The sequence below is a fragment of the Lepidochelys olivacea genome (assembly GCF_965140295.1).
Source record: "Lepidochelys olivacea isolate rLepOli2 genome assembly, chromosome: 7".
Classification (NCBI taxonomy): Eukaryota; Metazoa; Chordata; order Testudines; family Cheloniidae; genus Lepidochelys; species Lepidochelys olivacea.
The window spans coordinates 37,078,596-37,105,221 of NC_140417.1; the positions used below are offsets into that span (position 1 = coordinate 37,078,596).

The 26,626-nt window shown below is 40.6% G+C and overlaps 2 protein-coding genes and 1 long non-coding RNA gene across 3 annotated transcripts in view; 1 reads left to right on the forward strand and 2 right to left on the reverse strand.

The window, feature by feature from the left end:
• Window positions 1–26,626, forward strand: part of ACAD9 (acyl-CoA dehydrogenase family member 9) — a 62,690-nt gene that overhangs the window by 32,239 nt on the left and 3,825 nt on the right. Inside the window, exons 9-14 of the mRNA XM_084635179.1 lie at window positions 8,250–8,325; window positions 9,699–9,769; window positions 10,182–10,301; window positions 11,988–12,116; window positions 22,315–22,394; window positions 24,079–24,205. Coding sequence (XP_084491305.1) covers window positions 8,250–8,325; window positions 9,699–9,769; window positions 10,182–10,301; window positions 11,988–12,116; window positions 22,315–22,394; window positions 24,079–24,205 — 603 coding nt within the window. The remainder of the gene's footprint in view (window positions 1–8,249; window positions 8,326–9,698; window positions 9,770–10,181; window positions 10,302–11,987; window positions 12,117–22,314; window positions 22,395–24,078; window positions 24,206–26,626) is intronic.
• Window positions 302–3,216, reverse strand: LOC311523201. The gene is made up of 3 exons (XR_014712290.1): window positions 2,842–3,216; window positions 2,171–2,255; window positions 302–550 (listed from the first exon to the last, which is right to left on the reverse strand). It is a non-coding gene; the product is annotated as an uncharacterized lncRNA (long non-coding RNA).
• The window catches only part of CFAP92 (cilia and flagella associated protein 92 (putative)), a 90,255-nt gene continuing 82,557 nt past the window's right edge, over window positions 18,929–26,626 (reverse strand). The window contains exon 19 of the mRNA XM_084635177.1: window positions 18,929–19,758. Coding sequence (XP_084491303.1) covers window positions 19,718–19,758 — 41 coding nt within the window. The 3' untranslated portion in view covers window positions 18,929–19,717. The remainder of the gene's footprint in view (window positions 19,759–26,626) is intronic.

The window sequence follows — 26,626 nt, forward strand, 5'->3', positions numbered from 1 at the left end:
AAATATACACCATGGGCAGTGAATTTGTCACAGAAAATTCTCAAGCATTGCAGATGAGTTTTGGTAAACCTTATTTAAAGTTTTGTGACTTATTTCTGAACTTGTTTAGCAAAATATTCCTTCCTCTTGTGTTTATGAAGCAAAAAGTCTTGAAATTCTCAGTGCCCTTTCTGTGTCAAGTAATATCAACTTGTCAGATTTCTGAACTAAAGTCTGAGAGGTAAATGTAATTAATATTCACATAAAACAATATTTAGCCTAAATTTAAAATATTAGCTTTAAAAAAAAAAATGTTCTTCGAATACTTGCATGAGTCCATTTCACTGTAGGTGTTTGTGCACCTAGTGCACAGTTGTCAGAACTTTATCCCTCGGCAGTACTCATCCGGGCAGCTCAAGCAACCTCTGTCTCCACATGCCACTGTGCGCTGGTGTAAGCGGCTGGAACCACTCCGACCCCCCTCAGTTCCTCTTCCCGCCAGTGGTGGTTGTCGGTGCAATCTCAAACTTGTCATAAGAATCCCTCGCTCCTTTGCTTGTGTATACTGTTACTGTTAGAAAATAGTTCAGTTGGTTAGTTTTAGCAAGTTTTTGTGATAGATTTTAATCTTAAGTCTTTTGGGGGGGACGGACGGACTAGTTTTCATCTTATCCCAGTACTGAAACGATGCTGCGCTCACCAGGTTTTAAGTCCTGCCGCACGTGTGTCGAACCTGTGCTGGTCAGTGACCCACACACAACCTGTCTGAAATGTTTGGGAGAATCCCACATCAGTGACAAATGTCACATTTCGTCAGATTTAAGTCCTGCTCAAAAAAAGAGAGAGCAATGAGGCTCAGATGTTTGCTCAAGGAGGCAGCACTCGCCACCCCCTTCCATCGGACTCATCACACACAGCTGTGCCCCAAGTACATCAGCCTGGGCACAGAGCGCACCAGAGAGGTCTGCAGCTCCTCAGTCCCGTTTGCTGGTACTGAAGAAAAGACTTAAACCCTCCTCAGGCTCAGTACCTAGCTTGGGGTTGTTGGTGCCGAAGCCTAGTAGAGGCAGAGATTCTCTGGAGCACCCTTCAGCACAGAAGGGATCATTGCCTCTGGAGCCTGTGCTAGGTCCATTGAGGGCATCCCCTGAAAGGCCTCTGTGGCAGAGCCATCAGTCATTGCTGCTCCCAGTCACCCTGGAGGTGCATGCAGCTGAAAGGGATCTGCTTAGCCTCTTAGTATGGTATTGCTGGTGGTGCAAGAAGGTTTACAGTCGGTACTCATGCCAGTGGTGCCTACCTCTCTGTGTCAGGAACTCATCATACCGTTACCTCCCAGGCAGCCACAACGGCTACTACAGTTGAAGGGCAAGCCTCCAATGATATCCCTGGCACCACCATGCCTTCGTTTGGGCTACCTGTCTCCAGTCCCAACTGGTTTTGCCTCCTCTTCTGCCCCGTCCCCCCTCCCGCACCCCATTTTGGATGTTTTGCATTCTTCCCCTTCAGACTCGGAGGTGCATCCCTCTGCCATCCAAGACAGAGAGCATACGCTCCATCAGAGACTTGAGGACCATGGGTCATGCAACAGTCACAGCACTGGCCTTTTCCTCCTTCTAATGGGTAATGGCCCCATCAAAGTTGGGTCCCAAGCCCATGTCAGTGGCTGACCATGAGGCACCCCTCCTCCTGCTAGGACATTCCTGCAACTGTCTGGTTCTTTGTCATTGAGACTGCTCAGGTGGCATCAGCATCAGACATCATTTTCTGGTACCTGTACCAAGAACAGTGCCAGCCAGCCAGAAGTCACTCGGGCGGCTTCCCCACCATAAGTATTGGAGCAGCCTCCACCTCAGAATCCTGTGGTGTCCTCTTCCTCATTCCCAGATGAGGCTGTTGAGGCAGCAAGCGATTCACCACCTCCAGAGGACCATGGGGCTTATCAAGATCTGTTGAGAAGGGTGGCCTCTGTTCTTGACATTCAGGCAGAGGAGGTGTGTGAAAGCTCCCACAAGTTGGTGGACATTCTGGTATTGCCAGCCATGACAGCTAGCCTCTGCCAGTTTAATGAAGCCATAATGGAGCCAATCAAGGTGCTCTGGCAGTTACCATCCTCCTTACCTCCCACCGTAAAGTGAGCTGAAAGGAGGTACTTCGTCCCCAGTAAGGGATATGAGATTTGTACTCTCACCTTCTTCCAAGTTCTTTGGCGGCGGCGGCTGCTAATGTTGTTCAGTGTATCCGCTGTCCTGTCTGCATTCAACACACTGGGGCTCCTAGATAATCAAAACAAATCTGTTCTCTGTACTGGTTTTAGAATTGAGTTTGTTGGAGCAGCCTTAGACTCCAAAATCCAGGTTCAAAGTACTACAGGGTTTGGTGTTGTGACTAAAAGCATATGCTCTCTCACAGCCCACCGCTGCCTCAGCCTGCTGGGTCAAATGGCAGCATATGCCTATGTGAATCAACACACCAGGCCGCATCTCAGAAAGCTGCTGGCATCAGTGTATGCCCCAAGTTGTTGTCATGGACAAGATGGTTTGAGTGCCAATGTCAGTTTTATTATTTTTAGATCCTCTGAAAGTCTGTGGGGAGGGAGGTCCCCTTATTGCCCTGCTACCAACCCTCACTTCAATCAGCCCCCTTAGGGTCTCTGTTTGCCTTAGGATCTAATGGCTCATATAAACATTAGGGAGTTAAGAGCTATGCAACTAGCCTGCTCATCTTTCCACCCGCATGTAGTAGGAAAGAACTTGGTAATTCTAACCGGCAACTTGGTGACTATGTTTTGCATAAGACAGGGAGGAGTGCAGTCAACCCAGCTGTGCCAGGAGGCAATTAGCTTCTGGAACTTTTGCATACCCAATCAGTTCATCTCAGGGCTGCTTATCTTTCCTGGAAGCAGGACACGTTTGCAGATGGTCTGAGCAGGATCTTCCCCAATCACCACAAGTGGTCTTTACTCCTGGACATCTCCAGATGCATCTTCTAGCTCTGGATGACTCCCCAAGTGGACCTGTTTGCAACAAAGTGCAACAGAAAATGCCACTGATTTTGTTCTCAGGGAGTTCTCAACCCAGGCTGATTGACCGATGCTTTTCTGCTACCTTGGAAGGACCCCCCCCTCCCCCGTATGCCTTCCTTCCAGTTCCCTTGCTGCCCAGAGTCTTGTTTAAAGTCAAACATGACCGTGTTTGTCTCATCCTGATAGCACCAGCTTGGCCTCGACAGCACTGGCACTTGACCCTACTGAATTTTTCCTACCGGATCCAGATGTGATTTCTCAGGACCATAGCCGCCTGCTCCATCCAAACCTACAAGACCACCACCTGACAGTCCTGTTCTAGGGATGTCCAGGAAGTGTTTCGGAATAGTAGTAACCGTAAACTAGAGGCACTTACCTGACTAAATGGAAGTGCTTCTCCATTTAGTCCCAGCAGAAAGACACATCGCCAAAACATGCACCCCTGGACCTTGTACTAGACTGTCCTCTATACCTAAAACATCAGCTTTGTTGACTAACTCTGTATCTCAGCCTTCCATACCTTGGTGGATAGTAGATCCCTTTTCTCCAACCCCATCATTACCAGATTCCTAAAGACCTTGGTCACATTGTATCCATATGTGCAAGATCCTATCCCTCTTTGGGATCTGAACTTGGTCCTAGCAAAGTTAATGGGACTGCCATTTGAACACCTTGCAACTTGCTCTCTGCTCCACCGCTCTATGAAAGTAGAATTTGTAGTTGCCACTATCTCCACCAGAAAGGTGGGCAAGTTGAAAGCCCTAATGTGAGAGCATCCCTATATGGTTTTCTATAAAATTCATCTCATCCTCACTCCATTTCTCATTAAGGTAATGTCTGATTTTCATGCTGCTGATCTTCCTTAAACCTTCTGCACATAGAGATGAGGAGAGACTTCACTCATTGGATGTGAGAAGGGGTTTAGCCTTCTGCTTGGAGTGTACTCATTCCTTTAGATCCTCCACACAGTTGTGGTTGCAGACAAGACTAAGGACCAACCGATTTCCACTCAGAGAATTTCATCCTGGATCTCTCTGTGCATTTGTTTATCGCTTTTCTAATATAGCTCTGCCAGCTAGAGTTTTGGTTTGCCCTATTAGAGCACAGGCAACTTCTGGGCTTTCCTGATGCTAGTGCCTATCATAGCCATTTGTAAAGTGGTGACTTTGTCACACTTTTGCTTCTCATTATGCTATTTGCCAATTTGGGGCAGGTTGTCTTTCAGTCACTGTTCAGGTAGTCTCAGGGCACACCACCATATTTGTCTGCTTGTGAGTCCCCTACAACGGAATGGACATGTGCAAGTACTTGCAGGATAAATGGTTGCCTACCTTTCTGTAACTGTTCTTCAACATGTTGCACATATCTATTCCCTAACCCTCCTCCCCCTTCCCATCTCTGTTGGAGTCTATCTAGTACAAAGGAACTGAGCTCTCCCGATGACATAATTAAACCACCTCCAATGAACTGAGGTAGCTATGTCAGCGGGAGTGTCACCAACCGAAATAGCGCTGTCCACACTGGCACGTCTGTCCATGTAACTTATGTCACTCAGGTTTTTTCACACCCCCGGCAACATGAGTTATACCAACAAAAGTGTTAGTGTAGAAAGACCCTAAGTCCACGGCAGGCTAATGCGGATAGATTCACACCCCAGCTTGCTGCAAACTTAATGTTTGCATGTACAAAGCCTTAGTCTGAAGAGCTATATTAAAGCATTTTCAGAGGGACTTTTGTGCAAAACTTCAGGATTATCATTCCTGTATGTTAAATGTTTCAATTGTAGTGCAACAATGAAATCTGGAGAAATGGAAACATGAAGTTAAGATCCAGACCACCTTATTCCTGGATATATTTAGTGTAGCCTTCTGAATCCTGAATTTGTAATGGTTTCAGCTTGATGAGATGTGACCTTTGCTTACTTTGTTTGCTAAGCACAGATGTTATTCTTTCAGTCACCTGAAACATTTTAACAAAATATGTGCACTAATTTTGAACACAGTGTTCCAAGTTACATTTCCCTCCCCTTAATAACATTTAGGTTTTGATGTCCATGTATCAATATTCTGTATATATAACTGGCTTTTTTTTTTTTTTAAGTCAGCCTTTTTGTCTGCAGCATGGGTGCTGTTCGAGCAGGGCCGGCTCTAGGTTCCCCCCCGCCCCCCAGCGCAAAAAAAAAAAAGCCGGAGTGCGGCCGAAGTGCAAAAAAAAAAGGGGGGGGGCCAGAATGCCGCCCCTTGAGAAGGGTCGCCCCAAGCATGTGCTTGGTTTGCTGGTGCCTAGACCCGGCCCTGTGTTTGAGGGCATTAAAGCTGTGCCTGGTTTCCACATTGCTTTAATCTTTCCTCAGTAATCTGACTCTTTGGCAGTAGTTAAGGTCAGCTTCATAGACATTTTTTTTTCTTTATTTTGGAATTGGAATGCCCCTCACCTGTCTATCCTTTGGGAGGGAAGGACCATCACCTATACAAGCTTGCTCTAGCAGTTTAGAGACCACAAGCGCTAACTGAGTGGAGTGCATTTTTGGGTGCTTCCTAGTAAAAATCTGTGATAGTGAGACTTCTTTTGCTTTCATGGATAATTCTTTGATGTCACATGATTATCACTTAAATAATGAAAGCTATGGAGAAACAAGACTTTGAGCTTTCGGGAAACTTCTGCAGATGCTTTTCCAGCCCAGGTTTCTTGATATAGTCCATGAATTGGGAGGAAGAATGAGATTATGCAAGAAAAGGTTCTGTTCTCCACTTCCTGCTCCCTTTCTTTTTAACCAGCAGCTATGAGCAGTGTATAGATATATCATTCCAACAACTCAAGCAAGCATTGCCTTAGTAACTTGAATTTATTTGTCATACACTTAGTAATGCACTAAGTTATGGGTATTCTACCTTACCAGTTAAGAGATGCACTCCTGTATTCATCTACAACCTTGTATTATATAATTATTCATTCCTATTTTCTGTTATTAGTCATGATTCTAAGCACCTTTGCTAGATGCACAATGAAATTCCTAAGGACTGAAAAATATCATGATTCTGATTATAAGTAGGTTTCTATTTTCTTATGCTGTCACTGTTACCTGTAGGCTCCTAGCATAAGGAATTATGCGCATACTATTTTCTTCTATAGGGTATGCATCTAATGGATATGTTTTCCATCCTAGTGAGCTTCATGGATTTTTTTTTTTCCTTTCCCTCCCCAACCTTCAGGATTTTTCTTCTTTATTATGCATCTTAGCTCTGGAAACACAGGATATTATTTTATTAACTTACTCTATTCTTGTTTCTAATGAAAGGGCCCAAACTGAATAATTGCATATAATGTAGTTTGAAGAGGAAGTTAATCTATTTTAAATAGGCTTTATGCTGCAATGGTCTGGACACAAACTTCATTTTTTGGGAAAATGATTAACATCCACTACATACATAGAACGTCTCTGTTCTAACCCTTAACTTGTTCTCTGTAATTTGTGACTCTTGACCTTTGCTGAGAATAAGCACCTTCCTTTCCATGAAAGCCTATTCTGCCTCCTGTGCACCAGCTACTACACAGAATGGCTGCCTCTACCTCCTTCAAGAGTAGCTGTGTCTCTTAATGTATGCTAGCCAGAGAGAGACCAATGGGAGTAAGGGGAGGTAGAAGTGAAAATGATCCAGTGTGACTTGAAGACTTCCCCCACCTCTATTCCTTTGTTGTATAGAGTAGTGAAAGATAAGAGACAAGCAAGCTTAATACCCCAAATTTTCAAGGTAGTTGGCTGGCCTCAAGCTAAGCGAAGGAGGTCTGGCCCTGCATAGCAGGATTCTCTAGCCATGTGAACTGAGTACGGGCACAGGATGAAAAGTGTGGTCTGCACAATCATACATTAATCTTTGAAGCCCTGAGGGTTGTACTGTTCTAAAATGAGACACCTCTAGAGACAATAAGGCAGCCTGATATTTAGGGCCCTACCAAATTCATGGCCATGAAAAACACGTCATGGACCATGAAATCTGGTCTTTTCTGTGCTATACAGATTTCACAGGGGAGGCCAGCGTTTCTCAAATTGCGGGTCCTGATCTAAAGGGAGTTGCAGGGGGGTTGCAAAGTTATTTTAGGGAGATTGCGGTATTCAGAGCTGGGCGGCCAGAGTGCAGCAGCTGTTGGCTGGGCGTCCAGCTCTGAAAGAAGTGCCTTGCCAGCAGCAATGCAGAAGTAAGGATGACCTAGTACTGCCACCCTTACTTGTGCGCTGCTGCTGGCGGCGGTGCTGCCTTCAGAGCTGGGATCCCGGCCAGCAGCCGCTGCTCTCCAGCCACGCAGCTCTGAAGGCAGCGCCACCGCCAGCAGCAGCGCAGAAGTAAGGGTAGCAGTACTGCACACACCCCTACAGTAACCTTGCGACACCCCCCCCACACACACACACGCACCTCCTTTTTGGGCCAGGACCCCTACAATTACAACACCATGACATTTCAGATTTAAATAGCTGAAATCATGAAATTCATTATTTTTTAAAATCCCGTGACCGTGAAATTGACCAAAATGGACCCTGAATTTGGTAGGGTCCTACTGATATTCAATCGTTTCTCTAAGTATAACACTTTTGTGTAACACTTAACTGCTGTGCTCCGTTGGTGAAACACTGTTAAAAACCTGTCTGGGCCACCAATTGGTATTTTCTGCTACTAATTGCTAATGCAAAATGCTTGTCACTTGCTGAGGCACCAGGTTTCCTGTGCTTTGGGGTCTGCCATGTAGTAATTTAAAATGAATAATGCATAGTAATATTTTAATTGTATTAACCTCATAAACCAATCTGTGAGCTCACATTTCATTAGTGAAAATTCAAAGGAACAACTTCTATAAAACTGCTCTAAAAGTGTTTATTGCAAAGGCATAGTTAAATACTAAAGAGAGAGACATCCTTTTCCACTATCAGAAGTAACATCTTCAATGACAAAAGAGCCAGCTGCTAATGAAACTAAGTGTTTTTAATGTGGGGTTTCTCTGTAGAGTATGAGTAGGCATTCACTGAAGAAAATGTCCTTCATCTGATGTGTTCTCTCTGAATTCTGTTTTGAGGATAGCTATAGCTAACTTAACCCTTATTCCTTTTTGGTATACTTTCTGTAGAGGAACATAATGAATTTTTGGAGGTGCATTGGTATCTACCAACATAAAGCTGTGGCATTTTACAAAATGGAGTACATTTTACTGAAAGTATAACTTATTGAATAAAGGCCTGTATTTCTTCTTGTAGGTAGCTATGAATATCCTAAACAGTGGAAGATTTAGCATGGGTAGTGCATCTGCAGGAATGATTAAGAAACTGATCGGTAGGTAAAATGAAGCTTACTGAATTTCTGGGAGGAATGAAATCATCAGTCCTTGCATTACAAAAGAAAACTTAATACCCTGTGAAAAGACAGATGTCACGTCTTCCAAAGACACTGTAATAACAGCACTCATTTCAGATATGGACTCTAGAACTGAAAATTTAGACTCTGGCTAACACTAAAGGTTACTTGTCCATAAAATGCTAAAATGCTAATTTTCTAAACAAAATATGCTATCCGGGATATCTGCCTCTGCAGCATCCTGGCTGGTGGTGGGCTGCAGGGGAGCCAGGCAGGCAGGAAACCAGGTAGGCAAGCTGACCGACCTGCCTGCCTCATTTCCATGGAAAGTTTTGGTAGAATCAACATGTTCCTGCAGAACATTTCTATTCTGTCAAATCAGCTTCTTCTGACAGAAAGCTGTTTCCTTGAAGAATTTTTGACCAGCTCTAGTTATCGTAATCTAGTGAACTGATGTTAGTCACATTGCTTAAAGAACTACTGGAAGGTGATTAGATATCGCATGGCATAGAACCTACATACTAGTTAGATAGAAACTTAAGTTTTATCGTACAGAAGTCTATGCATAGTCTCAGAGATCTGAAGGCTTGCATTTGTAGGAACCTGGATAAAGGTGTTCATTGTATACTTACACACCAAATCCTTTATGTGACATAAATCACTTTTTTTGAATTTAAAGAATCATTCAGCTGGTAAATTCAAGTAAGAGTAACTAACTAATTAATTAACATCACTGCCTGCTCAGAAGCTATTTCATAAACAGTAAATGATTCCAGAATAGCAAAAATACCACAAAGCGGTTGTGTGGTGTAACACTTCGTATGAAAAAGGGTCATTTTGATGTAATCCCCAACTAGGGGTGTATGAAAGAACTGTTGATAGGATTTCTCTCCTGTAATAAGGCTTTTTTCTGTATCCCAAGGAGCTGCATTTTAATCGCATTGCTGCTACCACTCTTTGCTTCTAAAAAGTTAAAATAAAAAATTGCATGTTTTTAATACTTTCATGCATCCTCAGTCCATTGTAGTTTATAGCAGAACAGAGTACAGATTATGTTCTCACAACTTCCCCTCTGCTGATGGCATGTTGTTATGTGTTAGAGGAATCTTTCAGGCAATTGTTTTGCATCAATGCAGTCTAAGTTTGAATCTTGTCATCAGATTTACATCAACACAACATATTTACTGGTGGAAATAGATGTCTAAAGGAATAGATTTAATTATGTAAGATGTACCATATAGCTGAGATTACATATTCAGGGAACAATTGAGTTGTTTCAATGAGTTATTTTAAATACCTTTTAAAAAAGATTCCACTCATTGATGTGTTCTCTCTATTATTTTTTTTTTAAGAAATGACAGCAGAGTATGCTTGTACAAGAAAACAGTTCAATAAGAAACTGAGTGATTTTGGATTAATACAGGTAATCAAGAAACTGAAAGCCTATGTTAGAAGATTCTCTCAGCCTGTGGTTTTCATGATTTGTTTTTTGAATAAGGGGTGGGAGAAGGATTTTGTTGCAGCTACTGGTTTAAAAAAATGTTGCTGGATTGCTAGATGCATGGTATTCAATTTGCATAAATTTAGTCTAGAAACTTGTGTTCTGATGTTTTGAATATATAGAAGTATTAATGTATCAAACTTAAAACTTTTTCAAGTTTTTTCGTACAAATACAATTGCTATTAGGTATTCTAAATAGCATTTAATATTTAATGTTGTAATACGTATAAAAGCTTCTTAGTTATGCACTAAATTTTATTATGACTGCTGATCTGACTATAACAACTCTACATCTAAATGTATGGATGGTAAATGTTTGTTTGCTATTTGGCAGGAGAAGTTTACCCTTATGGCTGTGAAAGCATATGTAATGGAGAGCATGGCTTACCTCACTGCAGGAATGATGGACAGGCCAGGAGTGCCCGATTGTTCAGTTGAGGCAGCTATGGTTAAGGTAATCCATTTTATTGAAAAAGACCAGGCATAAAACATTAGAATAACATTTAAATTAAAACTTCTATTTCTGATACAGTTTGAACTTGTAGCCTCTTATCCGAGACATTCAGACACCACAGTGGTGGGTGTGATACAAGAACTTGTAAAGAGCATGGTTTGTTTTCGCTCTCACCCTCACTTTGGTGGCCCTTCAGGGCCTGATCTAGGCTCTTGTCTTCCTATGAAACACTCTCGTACAGGTAGCCTAAGTACTTTAATCCCCCCAGAATTTCCAGAAGCAGCTGCATTTTGACATTGCCACATACAAATCGTGGCTATGCACATAGTGAAGAGAGAGAGCTTCTGAAATTCAGTCCTCATCCAAATGGGTCTTGCAAAAAGATACTGAATATTCCAATTTCCTCAGCTCTTCTCAAATTTGACTTTACACAGAGCAGCATAGAGCTGTTCTTTCACTGTCGGACAGACTGACACAAGATTGAAGTGTTGCCGGTGGGCAAGGGGAATTGTTCTGAGGATCCTGCTTACGTACTCCCTGTATTTAGGGAGTAGGGGTGCAAATAGAAAGTCAGCAGGTGTGGAATTTGGGGATGACATTGGATTCCTCTCCAATTGTGAGAGGCCTGTATTGTGACAGTCGTCAAAGACGACAGTATCCAGGTGTTTCTCCAGGCATGGACCACCCCACCCAGTTAAAATGTAAGTAGTAAGGACCCACTGTCCTGGCTTTCCTTGAAATTGACTCAGAAGCTGGGAAACTTGCAGAATGCAGCTGCTCCCTTAGGATAGGGGTGAGGGAGGGAGTCAGACCTGCCCTCTGTACTGGCTGGCAATATGTAAAAGGATACAATTCAGGGCTTTACTGTTGATATCTCTCCAGCATTTCCTAAATTAGTTTTCAGAATGTTGCTAACTGGCAAAGCTTTCTTGAGAACTGAAGGCTTTCCACTACCTAGAAGGTGAACCTATGTTACTACGTGCTCAGTCCAAAGTAACTTGCTTCCTGGACATGTGAATTTGGGGAGATTTAAACTGTTGAGTGGTCTGCTCCATTCTCTCCCAGTTCATGGATCTGAATCCCCAGGGAGCTCACAGTGGAGTTTCCATGTGACCTAGGGGAAAGGAGGAGCCAGCATGGCACAAAGTCAACTCTCTTTTTAAAAGGATGAAAGAGACTAAGTTTGAGATTTTTGGGCAGTAGAAAACTGTGAGATTTTGGATGGAAGGTACTATAGAAATGTTAAGTATGTTGTTTGTCTTTCTGTAGTCTGAATACAAGTAGCTATTTTCTTAAGGTGGCATCAGTCCTCTAGCATGGATTAATCTCTAAAGCAGGCTGAAAGTAATTCTGCTGTCTTGTGTTCATCTATCCTAATAGAGAATTACCATGTTGTTTTTGTGATATGGAGTTTGGAGTGGCTGTTCAGTTTGAACATTAATTTTTATGGACCAGTGCACTTCCCATGTACTGTAACCAGTGCAATCACAGAAAACTTTAAATTGTCTCGGATGAAAGCCACTGCAAGATACATATTTTGCAAGTTGTTTATATAAACAGTTAATCCCAATTCATTCTTAGTCTTATCCCTCTTTTTGACTTAGGATATAAGAATAAAGCAATCTAGTTTCTGTTTAACTTTAATTACTGCGACAGTAGATGCCAACTTTACTGTGCTTTTGGCAGGTATTTAGTTCTGAAGGTGCTTGGATTTGTGTAAGTGAAGCTTTACAAGTTCTTGGAGGCCTTGGCTATATGAAAGATTACCCCTATGAACGTTATCTTCGGGACAGCAGGATCCTTTTGATTTTTGAGGCAAGTATGAATAGATTCATAGATACTAAGGTCAGAAGGGACCATTATGATTATCTAGTCTGACCTCCTGCACAACGCAGGCCACAGAATCTCACCCACTCACTCCTGTAACAAACCTCTAACCTATGTCTGAGCTATTGAAGTCCTTAAATCGTGGTTTAAAGACTTCAAAGAGCAGAGAATCCTCCAGCAAGTGACCTGTGCTCCATGCTACAGAGGAAGGCAAAAAACCTCCAGGGCCTCTTCCAGTCTGCCCTGGAGGAAAATTCCTTCCCGACCACAAATATGGCGATCAGCTAAACCCTGAGTATATGAGCAAGATTCACCAGCTAGATACCCAGGAAAGAATTTTCTGTAGTAACTCAGATCCCACCCCATCTAACATCCCATCACAGGCCATTGGGCCTATTTACCATGAATATTTAAAGATCAATTAATTAACAAAATCATGTTATCCCATCAAACCATCTCCTCCATAAACTTATCGAGTTTAATCTTAAAGCCAAATAGGTCTTTTGCCCCCACTGCTTCCCTTGGAAGGCTATTCCAAAACTTCACTCCTCTGATGGTTAGAAACCTTCATCTAATTTCAAGTCTAAACTTCCCAATGACCAGTTTATATCCATTTGTTCTTGTGTCCACATTGGTACTGAGCTTAAATAATTCCTCGCCCTCTCCGGTATTTATCCCTCTGATATATTTATAGAGAGCAATCATATCTCCCCTCAACCTTCTTTTAGTTCGGCTAAACAAGCCAAACTCCTTGAGTCTCCTTTCATAAGACAGGTTTTCCATTCCTCGGATCATCCTAGTAGCCCTTCTCTGTACCTGCTGCAGTTTGAATTCATCCTTCTTAAACATAGGAGACCAGAACTGCACACAGTATTCCAGGTGAGGTCTCACCAGTGCCTTGTATAACGGTACTAAAACCTCCTTATCTCTACTGGAAATACCTCGCCTGATGCTTCCCAAGACCACATTAGCTTTTTTCACGGCCGTATCACATTGGCGGCTCATAGTCATCCTATGATCAACCAATACTCCAAGGTCCTTCTCCTCCTCCGTTACTTCTAATTGATGCGTCCCCAGCTTATAACTAAAATTCTTGTTGTTAATCCCTAAATACATAACCTTATGCTTCTCGCTATTAAATTTCATCCTATTACTATTACTCCAGTTTACAAGGTCATCCAAATCTTCCTGTATGATTTCCCAGTCCTTCTCTAAATTGGCAATACCTCCCAGCTTTGTATCATCCGCAGACTTTATTAGCGCACTCCCACTTTTTGTGCCAAGGTCAGTAATAAAAAGGTTAAATAAGATTGGTCCCAAAACTGATCCCTGAGGACCTCCACTGGTAACCTTCCTCCAGCCTGACAGTTCACCTTTCACTGGGACCCGCTGTAGTCTCCTTGTTAACCAATTCCTTATCCACCTTTCAATTTTCATATTAATCCCCATCTTTTCCAATTTAACTAATAATTTCCCATGTGGCATGGTATCAAACACCTTACTGAAGTCTCGGTAAATTAGATCCACTGCGTTTCCTTTGTCTAAAAAATCTGTTACTTTCTTAAAGAAGGAGATCAGGTAGGTTTGGCACAATCTTCCTTTTGTAAAACCATGTTGTATTTTGTCCCATTTACCATTGACTTCAATGTCCTTAACTACTTTCTCCTTCAAAAGTTTTTCCAAGACCTTGCATACTACAGATGTCAAACTAACAGGCCTGTAGTTACCCGGATCACTTTTTTCCTTTCTTAAAAATAGGAACTATGTTAGCAATTCTCCAATCATACGGTACAACCCCTGAGTTTACAGATTCATTAAAAATTCTTGCTAATGGGTTTGCAATTTCGTGTGCCAATTCCTTTAATATTCTTGGATGAAGATTATTTGGGCCCCCCGATTTAGTCCCATTAAGCTGTTCGAGTTTTGCTGCTACCTCAGATATGGTAATATCTACCTCCATATCCTCATTCCCATTTGTCATGCTACCATTATCCCTAAGATCCTCTTTAGCCTTATTAAAGACTGAGGCAAAGTATTTGTTAAGATATTGGGCCATGCCTAGATTATCCTTGACCTCCACTCCATCCTCTGTGTTTAGCGGTCCCACTTCTTCTTTGCTACTGTAAATCAGAACAACTTTACCTTCCAAGTATTCTTGGCATAAATTTGAAACTAAATGAAACAAATTCTATATAAAATTCTTTCAGAATGGACAACGAATCGTGTTAATGATCTTCATTTGGAGTTTCAAATTATCTGATGTGCCATGGAGAAGAGTGTTCCTTCTGTAAAGACCGTAGGACATGCAGGGTCTAGAGAATAGATTGCTCCTTTTTGGGCACACAGTTTGAATACCCAGTGGAACTGGCATCTGTCTACCCCTAAAGAGTCAGTGGTATGTCTTTTTTTGGGAAAAGATTCTGATTGACATAATTGCCTCCTCTTTAAACATTTAGAAACTGACCATTTTGACCAAAAAGATAGTAGCTATTACTAACTATGGTATCAGGAGAAAACATAGTGAAAGGAAAAAAACACAGTCCCAGCTCAGCATTTTTATAGCCAAAGGATTCTGACTCAAAATTTTAAAAATCCATTGTTTACTTTATGCTTTTTAGCTAAAACTTGTAACCAGCTTACACCAAGTAAATATGCTTCACTGCATGTTAGTTGCTTAAATAAGAGGTTAATTGGGGTGAAGTCTTATTAGTAACAAGAGAATTTTCCACTAACTTCCCTCCATTCTTATTCTTTGTTATGTGATGAATCAGTGCTAACACATGGGTCAGGTTTGGTGGTAAGAACTCTAGACAAAATGTTCAGGTGTTTCAGAATGCATGAATGTTAGTTTCTACATTTGGAATTGCATTCTCTAATGGAATTGTTTGACTCAAACAGAAGTTTGTTCAAAGATACTTTGTGATGTAGCTTACTTTTTTGGAGCATAAGCATAGGTAAACTTAGTTTATCTTGTAAAGATTCTTCCTCACAGGCTTCTTACAAGTAAAAAACAAAAACAAAACAAAAAAGAAATTTGAGTAAAATTTGTCTGAGACCACCAAGCCTATGACAGTTTTAGAGTATGATTTTTTTAAAAATAAATCTTGTTGATTGCAAAATACATTCTCCCTTGTTTCATAGCTGGGTCATCAGTAATCATTCCTCTAGTTTGTTTGACTCCGGTTTTCAGTATAGATTTTTTCCAGAAGAACTATTACAAATAGAGGGCAATTCTCACTTTAATTTTAACAGGACATCAAAAGTCCTGTGCCACAAATGAAAATGTCCTATAATTGTCAGGCCACTGGCATTCACCTAGCTTTACCACACCTATATCCGATTTTTATTTCGCTGCGTTAACTAAATCAGTGAGCTCCACAACTGATCAGTTAGTGAAACAAAAATTCGGAGCAACTGAAAGTTGGTCCTTCAAAGTAAAGGAAGGATTTGGCGGATAGAAGGATTTTTTTTTTTCTGGTTATCCCAAATACGGGAAGATTTTCCTACCAGATTTATAGGAAGTCTGAGTCAAGTCAACTTTCATCAAAAACATTGCAATTACATCTCTTTTTTAAAAATGCTTGCTTTCTATCCAGTCTTCTCTTCTAATCTTGACACTTGGGTAAGTTCCTCCCTTGCTACCAGATGGAGACAATACACTGACCTTATTGGTGATGTCATCCCTGTTCATAAGGGCCTTAGTGAGTCATCGGGGTCAGTTGTTTCTCTCTCCAGCAGCAGGGATGCACAGTATTTTACCAGCTGACAACAGAAGTCTGAAGAGAAGGAAAGGTCTGGTCCCTCCTTCCCATCCTACCAAAACAAATTGGCCTAGCGGTGTTCTAAAATGTCTTACAGAAATTTACTAGTCATTCTTACTTAATGAATCCCCTTTCCTCTGGATTTGTAGCAACCAGGATCAGGCCCGTCATTAATTCATCACACATTTGGCACCAGCCTGGTGTGTCTAGTACATTTCCCCATCTCCATCAATCCTCCTTATTTCTGGATTTTGTCTACATCTGTTAGAACAATCACATAATGGACTGTTTGGCACCAAACTCTTCAATATCAGGTTCACTCCTTGTTCTGCTTCTACTTGCCAAGTAGGCATCTGGGGTTAGTTACAATAATTTTTCAAGGTTTCCTTATTAAAGCAATGTAATATGTGATAGTCCTACTGACTGACAACATTTCTGTTGTTCTAATTAATGTACAGCTTCCTCTTTTTCTTGTGCTGTTACATATTTGTGGACTGGCAGAAGAAAGCCCATTGGTTTTTTCCACAAGTCAACAAATAAAATGGTCAGAATTTCAAAATTAAGATACAGAAAAGCAAGCCGAAACCAATGGTATAAAATGGTCATCTTCTGTATGAATTGAGCAAGAGGAACTTACTCCTCTCCCTCCCCCCATTTTGATTGTCAGCCAAAAATATTAAAACAGACTATAAAAATATTGTGGGAAAGTGTTTCCTTTGTTTAATAAAAGAACAAAGTAAGTACCTATGTAGCAAATACATTTTATGTTGTCCCAGTAATCTAGCAGAGTAGAGAGGAGTAGATTAGAGGATAAATTAAAATAGGTACAAATGATTCTCATTTCTTTTGTCAGGGGTCTTGTGCATTTCAATTAAGCATAAAGGGACCACATTCTCAAATGTATATTCCTCTTAATTTATACCCTTCTGGCTGCATTCCTTTTTAAGCTTGTCCTTCTGTTCCTTAATTGGCCAGACTTTACGGTGACACCTGTCATTACTTTCTTGGACAGGAGCCATATTGCCTCTGTATTACTCCCTGACAGAAGGTAAAGGTTCAGGAGTAGAGCCTGAGTTTCCCATAAAGATGGCTGTATAAGAGTCACTCTGGCTGGTTTATGAATGACAATTGAAAGAATATTTTACCTACTTTATTTTGTGCTCGGTGTCAGAGGATCAGACTGATATGGCAGGACTGGGCCTATGGGCTCTTTGTTTGTTTGCAAATACCTGTTGAAATCCTAAGGTAATAGTTACGGAGTGCTGCCATTCTCCACTGAAGTAGATGAGTCCCACAAGTTTAAACAAACCACACAGGAGCACATTGACTTAAACCCTATCTCTCAAGGTGTTGAGGATGAATACATCAAAAGTTGAAGGCACTCAATATCCTACACTAATAGGAGCCATATAAGTACCTCATAAAGATAGTGTGGAAGAAAACAAACTCCACTTTTAGGTTGGAAGCAAATTTCAAATAAAAAATATCAAAAACTCCTTATTGCCACAACCACTGCCTCTGCCATTATCTCCATTACCATTGCCACCCCTGTAATATATCCAAACATAAACAGTACTATCTAGTCTAATAAAACCCAATGGCCAAGGCCTTCACATGTTAGTAATTTATTTAAGTATTGTTTAAAAAATTTATTTTTTAAAATTCAGAACGTCATATAAGCAAACAATTAAATAAAAAACAAATAAATCAGTAGAAATAGAAGTATATGACATTACCACAAATGACTCTAGGGAATTTGAATTGGAAATAGATGGGTTTTATGAAGGGGTTGATATGATGGCCATTCCAGGGGTTTGTAGTGTATTGGGAGAAAGGAGCCCTTATTGTTATTTAGTTACCCAATTATAAATAACCGGACTCCTACTCAGAGGGTATTCAGAGTAGCAGCCGTGTTAGTCTGTATTCTCAAAAAGAAAAGGAGTACTAGTGGCACCTTAGAGACTAACAAATTTATTTGAGCATAAGCTTTCGTGAGCTACAGCTCACTTCATCGGATGCATTCAGTGGAAATGCACTGGAAATTTCCACTGAATGCATCCGATGAAGTGAGCTGTAGCTCACGAAAGCTTATGCTCAAATAAATTGGTTAGTCTCCAAGGTGTGACTAGTACTCCTTTTCTCTTTTCAGAGAGTATGTTCTGCCACTGGAAATTTTACCTGTACTGAAATGATCCCAGTAACTAACAATTTAACCTGTACCATCTTACAATATACCCCTTCTTATGCTATTGATGTTAATGCCTCTCAAAGGTATTTGAAAATAGTGAAACAACAGACGTGGTATAATGCTATCCCTGAAAGAGATGTAGTAGGACATCGAATAACCATAATTAATGCCACATTTGAGACTGTGAAATTCACCCTGCCCCTATCCAGCTTTCAGATTACTTTCATGTATCCCAGTTGTTCCAAGGGAGCTGCTATCCAGTTTGAACAGCAAAGAGCATGGGTCTCCTCTAGGAAGAAAAGAGGCTTAGCTGGACACTTACAGGATGGTGCAAATAGTGCAGCAGCAATTTGGAATATTGTTAAGGGACAACAACATAATAAGAGATTAGAACAACTAGAGAGAACCACAGGTGCAAGCTAAAGTTGGTGAATTACCAAAAATTTGTCCTAAAAAAACAAAAACAAACAAAAATTAAGAACTTTAAACAAAACAAGGGCAACAACATAATAAGAAATTAGAACAGCTAGAGAAAGAAGATAGGCAAGTCTTGCAAACTTCTGTTTGCCTGGGATTGGTAACTTTTTTTCAGTGGGTATGTATCATTAATTATAGCAGTTGACAAATGCATTTTTATGCCTGGGCTGGGGAGCTTTCTTGATTATCTTAAATTTCTGAGCTAGGCAAATTCTTTTCTCCTCCAAGGTAAACTTTTCGATACAATGTTTTTATTAAAACAAAATTTCATATTTCTTAGCTTTTCCTTACTAATCTTATTTGGAAACTTTTCACTTTAATAATGGAGTCCTTTTGCATTGGAAAGATTTGATACAAATCTGTGTACTAGATCTGCATCTGCCTCATCTTTGGGAGGCTTATTCTTTTTAGTATTTTTGGGATGGCGGCATGACCACCAAAATTCTATGCAGCTATATGATATTTTATGCATGTTATTAAATGAGCATATTTGCAAATAATTGGAATGTAACAAACTTTAGTTTGTGGTCAGTTCACCCCCAAGCAGTGGCAGGGGTAGGAACTTGGCATGGGTAGGTGGGTGCTAGAGGGTGCCTGAAGGGTTCTGAGACTACCAGGGTGGATGATAGGGTAGGTCAGGGGTTCAGGTGTCGGGTGACTCTGTGGAGGCTGTCTGGGGGAGTGGCTCTTGGACAATAGTTGAGGTACTTGGGCCGATAGCTGGGTAGGGGAGCCTGGTCCACTATTGAGTCCCCTCACGTTCTGCCCTTGCTGCCACCTACGCCTCCCAGCTGTTCTTTTCTCACTTGACTCCAGTGCTGGAAGCAGCCGTTCAAAAAGCAAACAAGTTGCCTGCAAAATAGGCACACAAGGGCTCTTGGTGGTAAAAGCAGCAGCTACAACTGTGTGATACTCGGCAGCCCTGTGGCATTGCCATTTTAAATAGTCATTCTTAAGACGTGAAGCTAAAGGATTGTGTTTAGATTTGGTTTAAACAGGTTTTGCTAATCTATTTTTAACAAGGTTTGCTAGCCAGCCTAGGTGACCCCAAACAGAAATATATTTCAAAAAGTTTATTCAAATCTTAACAGTTTAGTCCATCCAGATTCTCCAGTCAAGCGGTCGGTAGGATCTTAAAACATTCCACCTTCATTAGAAGGCTTTCAATAACTCATTCTTTGATACCAGCTGCTGTAGTTCGCCTCTGAAATACAGTAAATTTCATTTGAATCACCTCTTTAAAATGCTGTAAATTATTCGCTCTGAAGAATGGTATTTAACACCAAGTATACAACAAAATCAATTAACTTCCCGTGTACGCAGTCTATATATTTAATTGTTTCGGCCAGTTTATTTTAAAATGAACAGCTGGCAGAAGAAGATATCATTATGTTAGACTGGCACCTGCTAATACTGCAGTAGTTTGTCACCATTTCTGTTACCTTCACGCTTCTGAAGGGATTGCAGTTAAGCAATTTAAAGCTTCTTATTGGACATAAATTTTGCATACCAGGTAAAAGCACGGCAGCTAGTTCTTTCTTTCGCTCCCCCGCTCCCCTCCCCTTCTGCTTCCAAAAGCACTAATATAACACTAATTTGTCTGCTTTAGATATAAGCTGTCGTCAAAAACCATTTAAATTCTTGGCATTTAGGGAGGTTTTATGTGTGCACAACTTATCGGAAATATGGCTATCTTTTTAAAGCAAAATTTAATGATTAAACAGGAATAAATGCTTCACCTCTTTTCCCAGATAAGTGCGGGCAAAGAACTCTAGCAACAATAACTTCCTTCTTTTTTTAGTGCATAAGCATTATCTAGGTATTACATAAAGTCTTATTGACTTAATCAGCGCTCAGCCTAATAAAATGGACTCTGTCCTCATGGTTTCATTCATATTTTAAAAAGGTCCATAAAGACAGGAAGAACAGTTTCAATGGCAAACTTTGGGATTTTGCAGAGGCAGAGTACTATGCACAGAGAGAAGGCTTCAGTTTACTGGGATTTTGCTGACACTTAATACACAATCTTAAAATCTTGGCAAATGGCTGCCAGAAATACACAGAATAAGAATACTATGATAGCTGGAACAGGGATCCAGTGGCCTTTAATCAGAAAATGAACGTCTTTCTGCCAGTTGGCCGAAACACAACTCTCTACCATGTTGGCTTTCCTCTGTCAAAAATTCAAAAGGACAAAAAAAAAATTCAGTCTTAAAGCTTGTGGAAAAATGGGTATTGTAGCTAAATAGGGCTTAAAGAACAACAATTATATATAAGTAAATTTCTGTATGTGTAAGATAATAGGTCACTAGTTTGAATTAATTACCCAGTACCATTTTCCTATTAGCCAACAGTAGATTATGTATGGTGTGGGTTGAGTAAAGTGTGATGAGACTTTATCATGAACAGTATATAGCCTTATTTTATTCTGCCAAAATTTTTTGTTCCTAAAGATGTTCAGAATGCTATATACTCAGGCTTTAACTCTCTGAGTCTTTCCTCCTAAGTTAATGTTTTCTTAATTTGAAGCGGCGATTACTTGGCATAAAAGTAGCTGCTTGACAAGTTTAAAGATACTTGTGTTTTTCTTTGACAAAAACATTGGAAAAAGTTTACGTTCTATCTCATTGTGGGGGCTAGAACAAGCACTATCAGACAAGAAAGTATGTTTCTACTCCATGCAAGGACAGAATGCTTATGTTTATTTCAGCATTATTATTCCCTTGCATCTTCTTTCAAGGAAAAAATCCTAATGTGTTGTGGCAGCGATAACAGACAGCTCTCCAAATCAGCATTAGCAGCTACAAGCTTTTAGGCCTGGCTAGAACTAAAAATGATTTTCCAATTTGAATGTAATATCCAAATACATTTAGTGCAGGATAAGTTCATGTTTATTTCAGTTTGAAATTGGTTTCTAAAAATGCAACTGTGGAAGAGGAAAGTGGAATTAAATTAAAATGGACTTCTAGACTATTCAAATAAAACTAAATCTGTGGGAGCAAAGTGCTGTTGATTTTGGAGTGCTCTGACATTTATATTGTAGACCAAATATGCCTGATGTTTAGTGGTGGTGTTGCCCTTTCCTTTTATTTAGAGAAGTGAAGTATGCAGTGTTTACTTCTCTAAGCAAGGAGGCAGACCAAAGCAGTCACTAAGCACCAGTGACACTTGGGATGTGTTGAACAATTGGGTTTTGAATCTCATCAAACTAAAAATAGCTAAAAGCTTCAAAGAAAAAGAGGCTCCGAAATTCATTAATGTTGTTTAAAAGATCAAGTAAAATAATCCTGAAAGCTGAAAATTATCGATGTAATCTAGCTGGGGCAGTAAGGTAAATACTGTGGATTGCTTGTGGCTACTTATAAACTAGAACTGCATGAAATGTGTAACTTAAAAAATGCAAAAGATATGTGCATAAGTAGGTATGTTAGCTAAACAACTTGTGTTCAAAATTATAACTCTAATTCCCATGTTTTAATTCATTCATTATTGATTCTTTTGCAGTATTTTGTCTGCCAGCAATAGTGAGGGAGTTCTTTGTCTTGGATAGACCACCAAAGAGGAGTTCATCCTAAAATGAGTTTGAATTCTTAAAAGTAATGTGGAAAAAGAACATATCACACCCTACCTTTAAACATTAAAAACTCTTTATTTAAGAACCATTATTTAAGAAAATATGTGCATTGCATAACTAGGTTTATGAAATACTGGAGGTAATGGGCACCTGGTATTGACTATATTTGTATCATGTCTCTTACAGGGAACAAATGAAATTCTGCGAATGTATATTGCTTTGACGGGTATGCAGTATGCAGGAAAAATCTTAACTGGAAAAATTAAGTATGTTCTTACTACTTGCTAGTAACATTCACTTAAGTTAACCAAAATTGATAGTCAATACATTGTCCATTTAACAGGAGGTTAGAGCAGAGAGATTGCAAGCAAAAATTAGAGTATTTTGAGACCTTCACAAAATTTTGAAAAGTCATTTCAACTCTTGATGCTTGTTTAGACATCTTTTCTGTATGTTTATGAATTTTAGACAACTCCATTTTATTTTACAACTTTAAAACAGTGACTTAAATCTCTACATGTTTTACTAGCCTACATGGGTGGACTAGAGTAAATCCGTCTTGTAGGACCTTTTTATCATCCAGCTAGTAATGTAACTTTTTGTCCAGAAATTCATTAATGGCTATTCTTATATACTAAGCCATGCTCGGTAGCCTTGTTCTAGGACCGCTGTAGGATCCTCAACTCAGTGATAACAGAGCCTGGGTTTCTAGATTTTATAGGGAAAAGGCTCTAGCCTACTTAAAGAATATACTAGCCTTTTGTAACTTAGTCCTGGCATCTTTGATAAGGTAGCTGCATTCTGCTTCGCAACATGCTGTATATTTTGATCACTCTTGTACTACTGCTAGCCAGGCTACACAGTAAGTTCAAGACTTAACAAGGAGGGAAACCACAAAAGTTCTGGCTAACCTTCCAGTACTTTCTGTGGCTATTACAGTAGCTTGAGACCTCCCTCCGTCCTGCAGCCCGCAAGCGTCCTCCACCATCTGGCTCGCCGTTACCTTTATTTCGCTGTCATTTGTCAGCTGTGTTGCAATAGCGCCAACAGTACCTTTGGCACTTCCCAAGCACGGTACGATGCCGGGCTTGGCTCCAGTGGGGGGCTTTGCACCAGCGTAACTACACCACTAACTGCTCCAGTGCAAAACCCCAGGATGGAGACCCGCACCAGGGAAAAACGTGCCTTGCACTGGTGCATGCTGCTTTTACATTAGTGCAACTGCATTGGAACCAAAACCAAACAGCCCCCAGAGTACACATGCCCTCCGTCTGCTCCAAAGATCTTACGGTCGGCAAAGCTCTGCTTCCCTGCCCCCCCCCGCCTTTTCTCTTGGTGGTAGATGGGGGAGGCAAGAAGCAGAGCAGGATAGAGAAATTTCTGCTACAGCTGCTGCTTCTGAGAGAGAGAGCATGTGTGCTCCTATTTCTCCTTTCTACTTTTACCCCGTTCACGGGACCTTAGTCATTTGGGTACTTCTGAAAATTTTATCCAGCATCCCCATATTTGGTTGCAAGCATCTTCAGGAGTCTTCTGTTTCCTGGGTTTTCCCTAAATGACACAGTGCGTGTTTGGCTATAACTCAAGGATAAACCACAACAGCACCAAATATACAAAGACAAGGGCATGGGAGAAAGTCCACATTCAGAAAGGTAATGAAGATGGGCTTGGGTGTTATGATTAAGGGAGAGCACCAGAAATTTGTTTAGTTTGCAAGAGGTGGGGTTAATATGAGCCCATTAAAGGCTTTGGTGACTGGCAAAGTTCATGCCAGATTGTAGTTTGTTCAGCATGCAATGAGCTCTCATATATATGTATTTATACATTTGTTCCTTCTTTGCACTTGTGTTGCTGATTCTGAGGACATTTCCCGTGTCTGAGATGTGGGGATGGGGGGCGGGGAGGGAGAGAGGTACAGTCTTCAGCGTACGTTGTCCTATAATGTTTCAGGGAAATGAAGAAAGGAAATGTCGGCGTGGCATTGGAGATATTTGTGAACAAATTCCGTGACAGCATGGGCAGAAAAATGGATTTAGGCCTAGTTGGCAAAGATGGAGTAGTACATCCCAGCCTTGAGGTAAGTACTGAATGTTAATTATCAGACAAACCTATTGGACTAGAAAAGCTAGTGTCAACTACTTGACAGTTTTCCTTCATCTTAACTCAAGGGGAGGTGCAGGAAGCAGTGCCCTTATAGAATATCTGGACTCTGGCCTACCACCACGCTAACTTGGGTCTCTCAGTTCTTTGTCACAGCCTTAGGCCCTGATCCTGCAGAAATTTAAGTGTGGGCTTTATTTGTATATAGTGTAAAATTGGGAGTTTATAGAAAAATGACAATGACCCTTCCAAAGGAAGGGAAGAAATTAGTGGAGAGTAGCACAAGTTTGTCACAGTAGAAACTCTTACCAGTTCCTTCCTCATCTGACTCCCTTCTCTTTCAAAGTATTGCTCATTTTCTTGGCCTTAGTGGAACCCCTTTTTTCTTTTTTCCTTTCTCTAATTCCTCTCTTTTTATTGAATAGTTTGGTCCTAGACAGGGCTTTGTGTTACATGCATGATAATAAGCATTGGTTTACAAATGGATGACCTAGTGCAGTGGAGTACATGTGACTTGGTACCTGTAGAAAAGTAAAATATAGTTTTCCCCATCTATCATTAAGATGCAAAAATCATAGGAAAACAGTGAAATGGTTTTATTGTGCTAGATAATTTTGCTCGGTGTTAGTGGCACTCAGACACAGAGAACTTACTAATATTATTCTGCTCACACAGGGGAGCTTTAACAATGTGAAGTTATCCCCAGGATAGGTACTTTGTGCTCTATGGTGCTAAAAGAGTGACGGGATGTCACTTAAAAATTAATCCATTTTTTTACTACAGCAAACTCTCTGCTGCTGGCTTCATTCTGGGAGGTATATCAGTTATGAATCTTTTCTACAAGAGGTTCAAGCCATGCTTTTTTGTTCTCTCTGCACTGTGAAAACCATAAAATAGTGCTAAAAGTTACACTTGAGAGTTGCTACGAGCTAAATATGCTGTGTTCAGTATTTTCCTCCTGCTTGGTGCCAGGAGTTGAGAGAATTGATCAGTTTTGATGTATCACCATTCTCAGGATTAATAGCCTTAGACCTAACAATTTTGCTGTAGATAACTAAATGGCATTACCTCAGTATTTGCAGCATTTCTTATTCCTGAGCGTTTGCTATATTTCCCAACACTGCAAATGCCGAGACCTTCTCAGGTAAAATTGGGAAGTTTTAATGTATAGCCACTGTGCTGTACTTGCCTTTGTGGAAGAGTAAGTGAAATTAATGCCTGCAGAATGGGCTCTTAAAAACGAACTAGCATTTGCTGACCAAGGAAAACCTTGGTAATGCTTGGCTGAGGGAATCTGCAACCAACTACTATTTCTCTCAGGGAAAGGGCAGTCCGATGCTTCCTAACTACAGTGCCTCTTCTCCTTTTGGAAAGTGGCGGGTTTTCTTCCTTGTTGGGAATGTCCCTTCACAAATCAGAAGTAAAAGACCACTTCAAAACTGGATTCTTAGAAAAGACCAAAATTACCCAGGTCTCTTATGGGTAACGAACATACTTCATCATTAACTGTAATGTTTCTTTTTTCAAGTGTCCTGCAAGGCAATATTTTTAATTAAATTGGTAATTTTGTTTTGTTTTGTTTGCTATATGAAGGCAGCCTGCCAGGTGTTTTTGAAGGATTACTTCTGCTTCTTTTTACTGAAGAAATATTATTAAAATGCCAAGACTGGACTTCCAGACGTTTTCCAACAGAACCAGGGAATTCCAGACATGTTCATTTTGATCTTTAACACCATTAACTGAGGTGTCAAAGGTGCTATGTCTAGCAAAGTCTTTCTTTATCCAAAATGCTCATCGAGTTTAAAAACAACAACCCAACTTGCTATTTTGAAAGGTACTGTTGAAAACTGGTGGCACTTGCTACATTCGGACCTGGTACTGCACTTGTTGACTTCAGTGGAAGCAGGTCGTTCAGGCTGGAATTACGCACATTTTTTCCCCTGTACAACTGCCCTGTTCGTTGCTTATTGCGCCCTCTTTCTTCTCCTTTCCCCTTTGATGCACGACAGCATTGAGGTGCTTTAACAGGATGGCAATGAGCCTCAGACTCGACACTTCACTAAAATCCAGCCTTTTTAAATTAAACATTTATTTTTAACATAGCCAGTGCAGTTCTGAAATCAAGGAATTAGAAGTTGTGCTACACCTGTTAGGAATATTTAAATTACTGCCTTCTCACAACAGTCTGAGCTTTCCCACGCTCAGTAAGTAGTCCCATCCAGCACCGGGTTTTGGATTCCTGACTGGGCAGTGAAGGAGCAGCTTGCCCTTTCAACCTTTACGCTATGTAAACTGTTTGGCTAAATCTGCAGTGTTGCCAGTTGTTAATCTAGTTTCTTACAGAGCACTCAAAACACGTATTTAAAATAATTACTAAACAGTAGATCCCCTTTGTTTT